At 58.1% G+C, this 13,102-nt stretch overlaps 2 protein-coding genes across 11 annotated transcripts in view; both read left to right on the top strand.

Annotated features, from left to right (window-relative positions):
• The window catches only part of LOC113460832 (uncharacterized), a 15,143-nt gene extending 6,165 nt beyond the window's left edge, over window positions 1–8,978 (top strand). For 2 of the 10 annotated variants that reach the window (XM_074529850.1, XM_074529853.1), the window contains 6 exons: window positions 97–1,173; window positions 1,522–2,526; window positions 3,005–4,012; window positions 4,488–5,513; window positions 5,945–6,952; window positions 7,292–8,730. In XM_074529850.1, coding sequence (XP_074385951.1) covers window positions 97–1,173; window positions 1,522–2,526; window positions 3,005–4,012; window positions 4,488–5,513; window positions 5,945–6,952; window positions 7,292–8,257 — 6,090 coding nt within the window. In that variant the 3' untranslated portion in view covers window positions 8,258–8,730. Of the gene's footprint in view, window positions 1–96; window positions 1,174–1,521; window positions 2,527–3,004; window positions 4,013–4,487; window positions 5,514–5,944; window positions 6,953–7,291 lie in introns of all 10 variants that reach the window. The other 8 variants (XM_074529854.1, XM_074529858.1, XM_074529857.1 and 5 more) reach the window with 6 other exon arrangements.
• The window catches only part of LOC141725838 (uncharacterized), a 195,119-nt gene that overhangs the window by 84,102 nt on the left and 97,915 nt on the right, over window positions 1–13,102 (top strand). The window lies entirely within an intron of this gene.

The raw sequence follows: 13,102 nt of genomic DNA on the forward strand, positions 1-13,102 counted from the left end.
GGAGGGGACAAAGGGGACCCTGGGAGGGCATTGGGGCCACCCCAGGAGGCTGTAAGTGCCACCAGGTCCCTGAAACCTCCCCTGTCCCCTCCCCAGCTCTCCCTTGCCTTGCTGCAGCCACAGGTCACCGTGGTGGCCACCCTGTGTGAGCTGCTGGCCACCCTGCCTAATCTGGATGAGGAGATGCTGCTGCCCATGTCCCCAGAGGGCCTGTACTCGGACCTACAAAATTTCACCAGTGAGCTCCAGGAGAGCTTGTACTATATTGATGACACCTGGTGGCGCCGCAATGTCACCTGGGATTATGATGACCCTCCCACTTCCGATAATGATGATGATGATGATGACTCTTCCACCTATGATGGTGATGACCCCCCTACCTCCCTGAGCCAGGCCCTGGCTGCCTATGAGAGCACCCCATGGACGCGCTGCAAACGTGTGGCAATGGAGGCCAGTAAATGGCAGTGGTCAGTGTCTGTGCTTGTGGACAGGTGGGCCGAGCTGGTTGGGAAGGCCTCCAAGCTCCGCAAAGCCTGCAGGAATTTGGCCACCAAGGCAGCCGACAGGGCAGCCACCGCCACCAGCCGGGCCAGGGAGCTGCAGGCCATGGCTGCCCATTATGGGACAGCTCAGGAAAACATGGTGGAGCTGGCTCAGGCCCTGGGCGGGGAGGAGGGGGCTGAGGTGGTGGCCGGGCATGAATCCTGGGTGAGGAGAGAGGCCAGGGTGGCTGCCAGCAAGGCAACAAGGGCCACCATGGTGAGACAGCGGCTGGAGGTGGCCCTGGGGCTGCTGGAGCGCTTGGTGGCCGCGTGTGACGAAGCCACCGCATTCCTCGAGGAGCTGCAGCGCAGGGTTGGGGACATCAAGGCTGCCCTGAAGGGGATAAGTGAAGCATCCCCCAATGTCCCCAAAGACTTGGTGGCCAAGGTGGCTGTGGCCGAGCGGCTGTGCGAGGCCAACGCCCGCCTGGCCAAGGATCACCTGCTGGGGGCACTTGATGACATCATCGCCTTCGATTGCCGTTTTCTCAGCCGCTTTGCTGATGACGTGGCCGAGCAGGTGGCCGAACGGTGCCAGAGAGCCATCAAGGACATCCCAAGGCTCCTTCGATACCTGGATCATCCCCAAGGTGTCCCCAAGGTGTCCCCAATGACCATGGAGCTCCAAGAGGTGCGATGGGGGAGGGAGAGGGGAACAGAGTGGACACTGGAGGGGTAGAGGCCAATGAGGGATGGGGGTCATGGGGGGGAGGTGACATGAGTGCTGGCAGGGGGTGGCAGAGTGGACAGTGGGGGGGTAGGAGGGGCTGTGACTGTGGTAGTAGGGCGTGGTAGAGGGGACAGCAGTAGGGGCAGGGGGCGGGAGGGACTATGAGGGGAGGGGCAGAGGGTGGCAGAGGGAACAGGAGGCTGACAAAGGGATGGAGGGGACAGAGGGGACCCTGGGAGGGCACTGGGGCCACTCCAGGAGGCTGTAAGTGCCACGAGGTTCCTGACACTTCCCCTGTCCCCTCCTCAGCTTTTCCCAGCCCTGCTGCAGCCACAGGTCATTGTCGTGGCCATCCTGGGTGAGCTGCTGGCCACCCTGCCCAGGCGGGACGGGGAGGCGACCATGTCCCTACAGTGTCTGCGCTGGGACCTGGAGGAATACTCCAGGGATCTCCGGGCTACCCTGCACTGCACTGATGACACCTGGTGGCGCAACATTGTAATCTCCGATGATGATGGCCCTGTCACCTCCCTTAGCCAGGCCCTGGCCGCCTTCAGGAGCACCCCATGGACCCCCCAGAACCGTGTGACAATGGCAGCCAGCAAGTGGCAGGAGGTGATTTCTGTGCTTGTGGACAGCTGGGCCAAACTATCCAGGAAGGCCACCCAGCTCCGCAACACCTGGAGGGAGGTGGCTGCCGAGGCGGCCGACATGGTGGCCACCGCCACTGCCCAGGCCAGGGAGCTGCAGGACGAGGCTGCCCGTGATGGGACAGCTCAGGAAAACATGGAGGAGCTGGGTCAGGCCCTGGGCAGGGAGGAGGGGGCCGAGGTGGTGGCCGGGCATGGAGCCCAGGTGAGGAGAGAGGCCAGGGTGGCTGCCAGCAAGGCAACAAGGGCCACCATAGTGAGACAGCGGCTGGAGGTGGCCCTGGGGCTGCTGGAGCGCTTGGTGGCCGCGTGTGACGCAGCCACCGCGTTCCCCCGGGAGCTGCAGTGCAGGGTTGGGGACATCGAGGCCACCCTGAAGGAGACAAATGTGGCATCCCCCGATGTCCCCGAGGACTTGGTGGTCAAGGTGGCCGTGGCTGAGTGGCTGTGGGAGGCCAACGCCCGCCTGGTCAAAGATCACCTGGAGGGGACACTTAATGACATCAATGCGTTCTATTACGGTTATGGTCCCAACAGCCCCCATTGCCGCGGGGTGGCTGAGCGGTGCCAAAGAGTCATCAAGGACATCCCAAGGCTCCTTCGACCCCTGGAGTGTCCCCAGAGTGTCCCCAGGGTGTCCCCAATGGGCATGGAGCCCCAAGAGGTGCGAGGGGGGGGTGGGGGGGTTAGAGAGTGGACAGAGGGGACACTGGGGGGAGCAGAGGGGGCAATGGAGGATGGGGGGGGTCACGGGGGGTGTCAGGAGGGGACAGGGGGTCACAAAGGGGACAGGAGAGAGTGGCAGGAAGTGGGGAGGTGACAGGTGGAGGGAGCACGGGGGTGGAGGGAGCACGGGGGTGGAGGGGACAGTGGGGGATGGGTGGGATGCGGGGTGGTAGGGACAGCATAGGGGCAGGGGGTGACGGAGGGGACACTAGTGGGGGCAGGGTGGTGGCAGAGGGGACAGCAGTAGGGGCAGGGGGCGGGAGGGACTATGAGGGGAGGGGCAGAGGGTGGCAGAGGGAACAGGAGGCTGACAAAGGGATGGAGGGGACAGAGGGGACCCTGGGAGGGCACTGGGGCCACTCCAGGAGGCTGTAAGTGCCACGAGGTTCCTGACACCTCCCCTGTCCTCTCCCCAGCTGTCCCCGGCCCTGCTGCAGCCACAGGTCATTGTCGTGGCCATCGTGGGCGAGTTGCTGGCCACCCTGCCCAATCTGGATGGGGAGATGCTGCTGGTGTCCCCAGGGTGCCTGTACCAGGAACTGGAGGAATTCACCAGGGATCTCTGGGTCACCCTGTACCACACTGATGCCACCTGGTGTTGCCGCAATGTCACCTCCAATGATGATGACCGTCTCACCTCCCTGAGCCAGGCCCTGGCTGCCTACAAGAGCATCCCATGGACCACCTGGGATGATGTGATAATGGTGGCCAGCAAGTGGCAGCGATCGATGGATGAGCCAGTGAACAGCTGGGCCGAGCTGGCCAGGAAGGCCACCAAGCTCCGCAACACCTGGAAGGAGGTGGTCACTGATGCGGCTGACAGGGCGGCCTTCTACACCGCCCGGGCCAGGGCCCTACAGGACGAGGCTGCCCGTTATGGGACAGCTCAGGAAAATATTGTAGAGCTGGGTCAGGCCCTGGGCAGGGAGGAGGGGGCCAAGGTGGTGGCCGGGTATGAAGCTTGGGTGAGGAGGGAGATCAAGGTGTCTGCCAGCCAGGCAACAAGGGCCACCATGGAGAGACAGCAGGCAGGGGTGGCCCTGGGGCTGCTGGAGCGCTTGGTGGCCGCATGTGACGAAGCCACCGCGTTCCCCCGGGAGCTGCAGCGCCTGGTCAGGGACATCGAGGCCGCCCTGAAGGAGACAAATGAGGCGTCTCCTGATGTCCCCGAGGACATGGTGGCCAAGGTGGCCGACGCCGAGCGGCTGTGGGAGGCCAACGCCTGCCTGGCCAATGATCACCTGGCAGAGACAGTTCGAGACATCATCAAGTTCTTGTTCCCTGGTGGTCCTGCCAGCCTCAGTGCCCATGAGGTGGCTGAGCGGTGCCAAAGAGCCATCGAGGACATCCCGAGGCTCCTTCAACCCCTGGAGTGTCCCCAAGGTGTCCCCAAGGAGTCCCCAGTGACCATGGAGCTCCAAGAGGTGCAACAGGGGAGTGGGGGGGGGTGGAGAGGGGGGACAGAGGGGACACTGGGGGGGGGGGCAGTTGGGGATGGGGGGGTCACAGGGGGGGCGGGAGGGGACAGGGGATCCCAAAGGGTATAGGAGGGAGTGGCAGGAAGGTGGGTGGTGACAGGAGAGGGGACACTGGCAGAGAAGGGGCTGTGGGAAATGGGGGGGACATGGGGTAGTGGGGACACAGGGGCTGGTGGGCAGTGGCAGAGGGGACAGTGGGGGGTGGCAGGGGCTATGAGTGTGGTGGTAGCGGGTGGCAGAGGGGACAGCAGAGGGGCGGGGGGCAGGAGGGACTACAAGGGGAGGGGCAGGGGGTGGCAGAGGAAGCAAGAGGCTGACAAAGGGATGGAGGGAACAAAGGAGACTACTTGGCAGCATGGGGCCACCCCAGGAGGCTGCAAATTCCACGAGGTCCCTGACACCTCCCCTGTTCCCTGCCCAGGTGTCCCCTCCCCAGCTGTCCCCGGCCCTTCTGCAGCCACAGGTCACTGTCGTGGCCATCCTGGGTGAGCTGCTGGCCACCCTGCCCAGTGAGGACGAGATTAATCTGCTGTTCATGTGTCCAAGTGACTTTTACAGGGACCTGAAGGTCCTCACCTGGGAGCTCCAGGACACCCGGCACTGCATTGAAGACTGGAGGCACCGCACTGTCACCTGGGATGATGATGACCCTGTCACCTCCCTTAGCCAGGCCCTGGCTGCCTGGGAGAGCACCCCAGGGACGTCCCAGAAGCGTTTGACAGTGGCAGCCAGGAATTGGCAGGGGTTGGTAAATGCACTTGTGAACAGCTGGGCCAGGCTGGCCAGGGCAGCCACCAAACTCCCCAATGCCTGCAGGGATTTGGCCACCAAGGCGGCTGACAGGGCAGTCACTGCCACCGCCCGGGCCAGGGAGCTGCAGGACGCGGCTGCCCATTATGGGACAGCTCAGGAAAACATGGTGGAGCTGGTTAAGGCCTTGGGTGGGGAGGAGGGGGCCGAGGTGGTGGCCGGGCATGAAGCCCAGGTGTGGAGAGAGGCCAGGGTGGCTGCCAGCGAGGCGAGAAGGGCCATCATGGTGAGACAGCGGCTGGAGGCGGCCCTGGGGCTGCTGGAGCGCTTGGGGGCCGCGTGTGACGAAGCCTCTGCGTTCCCCCGGGAGCTGCAGCGCCTGCTGAAGGCCATCAAGGCTGCCCTGAAGGGGACAAATGAGGCGTCCCCCAAAGTCTCTGAGGACTTGGTGGCCAAGGTGGCCGTGGCTGAGCAGCTGTGGGAGGCCAACGCCCGCCTGGCCAAGGATCACCTGGAGGGGGCACTTCAAGGCAGCGTTGATTTCTATTTCAATGGTGATGGACCCACCAGCCCCAGTGCCTGTGGGGTGGCCGAGCAGTGCCAAAGAGCCATGGAATACATCGCAAGGCTCCTTCGACCCCCAGAGCATCCCCAGAGTGTCCCCAAGGTGTCCCCAGTGAGCATGGAGCTCCAAGAGGTGGGACAGGGGGACAGACAGTGTGGGGGGAGGGAACACAGAGCAGTGGGAGCAATGGGCAATGGAGGGGACATGGGGGTGGCAAGAGGGCACAGGGGGTTGCAAAGGGGGTGGGGGGAGTGGGAGGAAAGGGGGAGGGGACAGAGGGATGGAGGACAAAGCATGGGGAGGGGGCAGTTGTGGATGAGGGGGACATGGGGTGGGTGGACATGGGAGCTGGCAGGGGGTGGCAGAAGGAACCACAGAGGGAAGCAGGTGCTATGAGTGTGGTGATCGGGGGTGGCAGAGGGTACAAGGGGGTGACAAATAGACAGTGGGGACAGCAGAGCCCTTAAGGGAGCGGACAAGGGGGACCCCGGGAGAGAACTGAGGCCACCACAGGAGGCCATTAGTGCCACCAGGTCCCTGACACCTCCTTGTCCCCTCCCAAGCTGTCTCCGGCCCTGCTGCAGCCAGAGGTCACTGCCGTGGCCATCCTGGGTGAGCTGCTGGCCAGTCTGCCCAGGTGGGATGAGGAGATGAATCTGCACGTCCCAAAGTGCCTGTATTGGGACCTGAAGAATTTCACCAGCCACCTTTGCTTCACCCTGTACTGCACTGATAACACCTGGTGGCGCCACAGTGTCACCTCTGGTGATGATGACCCTGTCACCTCCCTCAGCCGGGCCCTGGCTGCCTGTGAGAGCACCCGAGGGACCACCTGGGACAATGTGATAAAGGCGGCCAGCAAGTGGCAGCGGTCAGTGTCTATGCATGTGAACAGATGGGCTGAGCTGGCCAGGACAGCCACCAAGCTTCGAAACGCCTGCAGGGAGGTGGTCACTGAGGCGGCCGATAGGGAGGCCTCAGCCAGGGCCTGGGCGAGGGACTTGCAGGCCTTGGCTGCCCGTGATGGGACAGTTCAGGAAAACATGGTGGAACTGGGTGAGGCCCTGGTCAGGGAGGAGGGGGCCAAGGTGGAGGACAGGTATGAAACCCAGGTGAGGAGAGAGGCCAGGGTGGCTGCCAGAGAGGCAACAAGGGCCACCATGGAGAGACAGCAGGCAGAGGCGGCCCTGGGGCTGCTGGAGCACTTGGTGGCTGCGTGTGACGAAGCCACCGCGTTCCCCCAGGAGCTGCAGCGCCTGCTCTGGGACACCAAGGCCGCCCTGAAGGGGAGAAGTGAAGCATCCCCCAATGTCCCCGACGACTTGATGGCCAAGGTGGCCATGGCCGAGCAGGTGTGGGAGGCCAAGAGGCACCTGGCCAAGGATCACCTGCTGAGGGCAGTTCCAGGCACCAGCAAGTTCTATTTCACTGGTGGTCCTGCCAGCCCCAGTGCCTGTGAGGTGGCTGAGCGGTGCCAAAGAGCCATCGAGGACATCCCAAGGCTCCTTCGCCCCCCAGAGCATCCCCAGAGCGTCCCCAATGTATCCCCAGTGAGCATGGAGCTCCAAGAGGTGCGGTGAGGGGGAGGGGGTGGAGAGGGGGACAGAGGGGACACTGGGGAGGAGGTGACAGAGAGGGGGAGGGGTAATGGGGCGTGGAGGATGGGGGGGACACAGGGGGATGAGGACAGGAGGGATGGCAGAAGGAACAGCAGGGGGTGGCATAGGGGACAGCAGGGGGTGGCAGAGGGGACAGCAGTTGGGGCTGGGGGTGGCAGAGGAGACGGGATGACAGGGGACTGCAGAACTCTCCAGGGGCGGGACAAAGGGGACCCCAGGAGGGCACAGCGGCCACTGCAGGAGGCCACAAATGCCACCAGCTCCCTGACATTTCCCCTATCCCCTCCTTAGACATCCCTTTCCCAGCTGCTGGAGGCTCTGGTATCCGTGGTGGCCACTCTGGGCGATGTGACGGCCACCGTGACCGGGCCACACCGGGGCGTGCGGCGCTGTGTGCCCCCAAAGTTGCTGCACGCAGCCCTGAGGATCTTCACCTGGAGCCTCCGTAAGGGCCTGGAACACCCCAGTGTCACCTCCCTGGGCCAGGCCCTGGCCACCCTTGGGGCCACCCCAGGGGCCACCTGGGCCAATGTGAGAGCTGCGGGCAGCGCCTGGCGGGAGTTGGTGTCTGCGTGTGAGGAGAGATGGAAACAGCTTGTCGAGGAGATCACCAAGCTCCGTGATGCCTGCGAGGACGCGGCCCTCGCCTGGGCCAGGGACCAGCAGGACAAGGCCACCCGCAGGGGGACAGCTGGGGACAACCTGGCAGCCACAGCCCAGCAGCTCATGGTGGCCCTGGACAGGGATGAGGAGGCCTCAGTGGGGGCCACACGTGATGCCCAGGTGGCAATGGCCACCAATGAGGCCATGGGAGAGGCTGTGGTGGCCTCCAGGCGGGCGAGGGCAGCCATCAGGAGGAGACATTGGGCAGAGGTGGCCCTGGAGCCGCTGCAGTGCTTGGTGGATGCGTGTGACAAAGGCACTGAGTTTATCAGTTACATGCAGTGCCAGCTCAGGGATATTGAGGCTGCCCTGGAGGGGACAAAGGAGGCGTCCCCCAATGTCCCTGAGGACTTGGTGGCCAAAGTGGCCAAGGCTGAGCAGCTGTGGGAGGCCAGCGCCCGCCTGTTCAAGCATCACCTGCTGGGGACACTTGGGGACATCCATGACCTCCTCTTGAGTCCCTATGGTGGCCGTGGTGGCCCTGATGGCCCCGGCAGCCACGCGGTGACCAAGCAGTGCCAAAAAGCTATCGAGGACATCCCAAAGCTGCTTCAGGACAGTGACATCACCACTGCAATGTCATCGTCACAGTGACATCACTGGGGACATCCCTACTGTCACCTGGGCCCTCCTCATGCAGTATTTGAGGCAAGTCTGGGCAATTTTTTTGGAATTTTCATTGAAATTGCCCCAAATCCTGATGGGAATTCCTGGGGTGACATCACTGGGGACACTCAGGGACACTCTGGGGACACTCAGGGGCAGGGGACAGAGGTGACTGTGTCCTCTCAAGAGCCTCCAGCTTTCCACTGTGCCTGCAGCAGAGCTGGGTCATAAATGACAATTTAATAATTGGCTTCTGCAATTCTGCATTGGCTTCTGCCCTTTTGTAGTGCCTTTTGCACTTTTTTTTTGCCTTTTGCACTTTTGTATTGACTTTTACACATTGTTACTGATCACCAGCAATTTGATATGGTATTTGATACTGATATTGATTATCCATGATTCCTTGTAGCTGCTGGTTGTGCAATATAATCTATCGGTTCATGTGTGCACTGTACAGCCTATGAATAAATAAATAAATAAATAAATAAAATCCTCTGTATAAATCAGCCTGGGCTGATCTGAACTCTGTGTCAAACATGTTACTTGAACCCATTAAGAGATGAGTGGTAAATAAATCCATCCCAACGTTCCTTGAGGGGAGCACAGCCAGGGAGCTGCTTCAAGGTGCTGTCACTGAGATATTTCCCCTTGAAAACCCTGGGTGGGATAAAAATACACCAGAGGAGATGGCAAAATTAAAATTATTCAAACCCTTGAGGAAGAGATCCAACAGCTGAGAGAAGTGGCAGTATTGGAGGTGCTCTTTGGGAGGGATGGACAGCATGATAATCACCCCGACAAGGTCAGGTGCACAGCGCAAATGTTGTGGAGTCTGGCAGATCTGGGGCCATCTCAGTACACCACCTTCATTGCAACGACTGATGCTGATACCAACTGAGAGACAGTGGGCTCTGTCACCAACAAGCTTAGAAATTGTGAAAAATGCATATTTTATGATTGGCTTTTCGCAAATATTGAAATGAATATTATTTGTATTATGTTAGAAAGTGATGCTGTATTAATTTTCTTAAGTAGTGCTGTGTTAACATTTTAATAGTATGGTAAATATAGTTTTGTAGTTAAAATGTCATTTTTGTAGTTAAAATAGAAACTATCTATGTAGGATTTTTTCTTTAAAGAGAGGAATGAGGTACCCCCACTGAGATAGCAGCCACAGGACTTCTAAATCTTTCAGAGAAAGAGAATTTATTGCTCCATTAGCAGAAGAAACCAACTTCTTCCTGCCTCACTCAGCCCTGAAGAGGCCATCAGGATTCAGAGGAAGAAGTTGACACTGCCAGACAAAATCCTTTATTTGAATGGAATTCATGCATCATGTACGAGGTGAATGAATATGCAACAGGCTATTGCTTTTAAGGGTTAATCCTCTATTAATGTGTGTCCTTTTTCGGGCTCATTTTGCCCAGAAAGAGGTACCTGGACTGCCCATAATTCTTTATTTTTATTGTCTCATATTGTCCTAATCCCAATTGTTCAATTATTTTTTTTAATTTGAATTATATTACTGTTTTTATAACCATTTTATTACTATTAAACTTTCAAAATTCTACAAACAAGTGATTGGCATTTTTCACACTAGCCAATATATTTTATTATGCTCTCTTCAGGTTGTTAACTGGGAGTGATCAATACATTTGGGGTTCATGTTTGTGCGTACTCTGATTAATACACTTACTGTTTCTCCTCTATACAAGGGACAGGAACACTTCTCACGAGTGTTTCCTCCGCTTCCTTTGCAGTGAGTGAGTAGCAGCACTGCTACCAGTGGGAGTCTGGTTCGGGCTGCCCTCCTCACCTCTGGATCCACAGGAGTTTTTTGTGCTAAGAGAATGCAAAGAGTTTTTCCCGGAGGGAGTTTCTAATCGAGTCTTGCCTCCCACCTCTGGTTCTCCCTTCTTCTGGAGACATTCTGCCATGACCCTCATCGTAGCAACTGCCTTCCCTCAGTTTGGTCCCAGTTAGGGTTGCAAGGAGAGAGCCCTATGGAACAGTACTAGAAACTGAGAAGTTATTTTGACTGTCAATTCTTAGATATACAAAACCTTAACTTACACTATAACTATAATTATAACAAACATTAACAAACTTCAAGGATACACGGATAACAATGTAGATGTTCCCCATGGGGGGTTGTGTTCAGGGTTGCGCTTCTTTCGGTGCTTTCCTCAGGACCAATTTCAAGTCTTTGTTGTTTCTGTTGGCTGTAGGCCATTCGCTGGCCTCAGGTGGAGGTTGTACTTGTGAAAAATGCCAATCACTTGTTTTTAAAATTTTAAAAGTTTAATAGTAATTAAATGGTTATGAAGATAGTAATATAATGAGAGTAATAAAAATTTGGGCAATTATGATTAGAACAATACGAGGCAATAAGAACAAAGAGTTACAGATGGTCCAGGTACCTGTTTCTGGGCAAAATGAACCTGAAAAAAGGACACAAGTTAAGAGAGGACTAACCTTTAAAAGCAATAGCCTGTTGCATATTCATACATTTCATACATAATGCATAAATTCCATTCAAACAAAGGATTCTGTCTGATCAGTGTCAACTTCTTCCTCTGAATCCTGATGGCGTCTTCAGGGCTGAGCAAGCCAGGAAGAAGTTAGTTAAGGGAGCAATAAATTCTCTTTCTCTGAAAGATTTAGGTGTCCTGTGGCTGCTATCTCAGTGCAAGTACCTCATTCCTCTCTTTAAAAAATATCCCACATACATAGTTTCTATTTTAGCCTTATGTTATACCCTAGAACTATATTTAACAGATTACTTAAAAAATTAATACAGCATCACTTCCTAACATAACACATAATATCATTTTAATATTTGCGAAAAGCCAATCATAAAATACACATTTTTCACATTATACATAAGCATTTAGTTGCTTTGTTACAATATGTCTTAGCTTTACCACAACTTCCTCTATTTTATTCTAAGCCCCAGTCATCTTGCTACCTCATCTCTTTTACTGTATTATACTGCTTTTATTTTGATGCTTTATTTGGTTATTTGGTCAGAAAGTTTCAGAAGCTTTCTTTGTGTCTATTTTCGACACAGCAGATAGAAGCACTTGCTGATTCCATTGCCAATTGACACAAATCACAAAAACATTTGTCACGTGGGGGTGAGGGGTAGGGGGGTGTCTCCTGGCTGGGGGAGGGGCGGTGAGTGAGGGGTTTTGGTGCACTGGGGGGGGCTCATGGATTGGGGGGGTCCCAGTGCATTATGGGGTTGGTGAATGGGGGGGTCCCAGTCCATGGGAGGGGGATTGGGAGAGGGGGGTCCCTGGTGATAATGGGGATCCCTGCTGATAACTGGGGGGAACAGGACCAAGCCCCAAGGGATCCTCCCCAGTGCTGGGGACCCCCTTTGTGCCCCCCCAGTGCTTGGAGTCCCCCTGGTCCCACTCCTGCCCCCCCCCAGTCCCTGCACTCTTCTCAGGGGGTCCTGTGGCTCTGAGGGGGCAAAGGGGAAGGGGCAGAACCCCTGTGATGGGTGGGAGGGGCACAGAAGGGGGCCCAGGCCCGGTGCTTGGGGGGGTCGGTACATGAGGGGGGCTCAGCCCCAGTCCTGGAGCTCGATGATGGGGAGAGTGCTGTCAATGCACGGGGGTGTCCCAGTGCCTGGTGGCACCTGAGTGTCCACAAGGCTTCCCAGCGACATCACTACCCCAATGACATCACACTGGTGACATCACTGTCCCTGCAGCACCGTCAGGATGTCCTCGATGGCATTTTTGGCAGTGCTTAGCCACATGGGCTACCGGGGCCACCGTGGCAACCATAGCAACTGAAGAGGAGTTTGTGGATGTCCCCAAGTGTCCTCAGCAGGTGATGCGTGGCCAGGCGGGCGCTGGCCTCCCACAGCCACTCGGCTTCTGCCACTTTGGCCATCAAGGCCTCAGGGACATCAGACGATGCCTCATTTGTCCCCTCCAGGGTGGCCTCAATGTCCCTGAGCTGGCACTGCAGCTCCTGGGAAAACGTGGTGGCTTCGTCACACGCGGCCACCAAGCACTCCAGTGGCCCCAGGGCCACCTGTGCCTGCTGTCCCCTCCTGGTGGCCACTCTCAACCAGCTGGTGGCCACCATGGCCTCTCTCATGGCCTTGGTGGTTGCCTCCTCCTCACTGGTGACCGCCGCCAACCAGACCTCAAGCGCGGCCAGTGCCGAGGCCACCTCCTCCTTGGCCAGGGCCACCATTGGCCGCTGGGCCGTGGCCACCCGGTTGTGCAGAGACGTCTCCCAGCGGGCGGCCTTGTCCTGCAGGTTCCAGGCACGGTAGTGACGGTGGCTGCAGTGGTGGCAGCAGTGGTGGCTGTGTCCCTGCAGGTGTCACAGAGCTCGGTGGCCTCCCTGGCCAGCCAGTCCCAGCTGTTCTCGAGACCTCCGACGACTCCCACCAGGCCACCAGGCGCTGCCCGCGGCTCTCACATCGGCCCAGGTGGTCCCAGGGTGGTGCCAGGGCCTGACCCAGGGAGGGGACACTGGAGTGGCCCAGGAAGGTGACAGCGTGATAGTTGAGGGTCTTATGGAGGTACCAGGTGAATCTCCTCAGGTTTGCATTCAGGGACTTTGGGGACACGCGCTGCCACATGCCCCTCTGTGGCCTGGTCACAGTGGCTGCCACCTTGCCCACGGCCACCACAGCCTCCAGCCACTGGGAAGGGAACAGGAGAGGTGTCAGGGACCTGGTGGCACTTGTGGCCTCCTGGGGTGGCCCCTTTGTCCCCTCCCTGGAGGCGTCTGCTGTCCCCTCTGTCTCTTCATCAGCCCCTAATGCCATCTGCCACCCCCCTGCCACCCCCCGCTTTCTGCCCA

The sequence above is a fragment of the Zonotrichia albicollis genome, chromosome 31, assembly GCF_047830755.1.
Source record: "Zonotrichia albicollis isolate bZonAlb1 chromosome 31, bZonAlb1.hap1, whole genome shotgun sequence".
Classification (NCBI taxonomy): domain Eukaryota; kingdom Metazoa; phylum Chordata; class Aves; order Passeriformes; family Passerellidae; genus Zonotrichia; species Zonotrichia albicollis.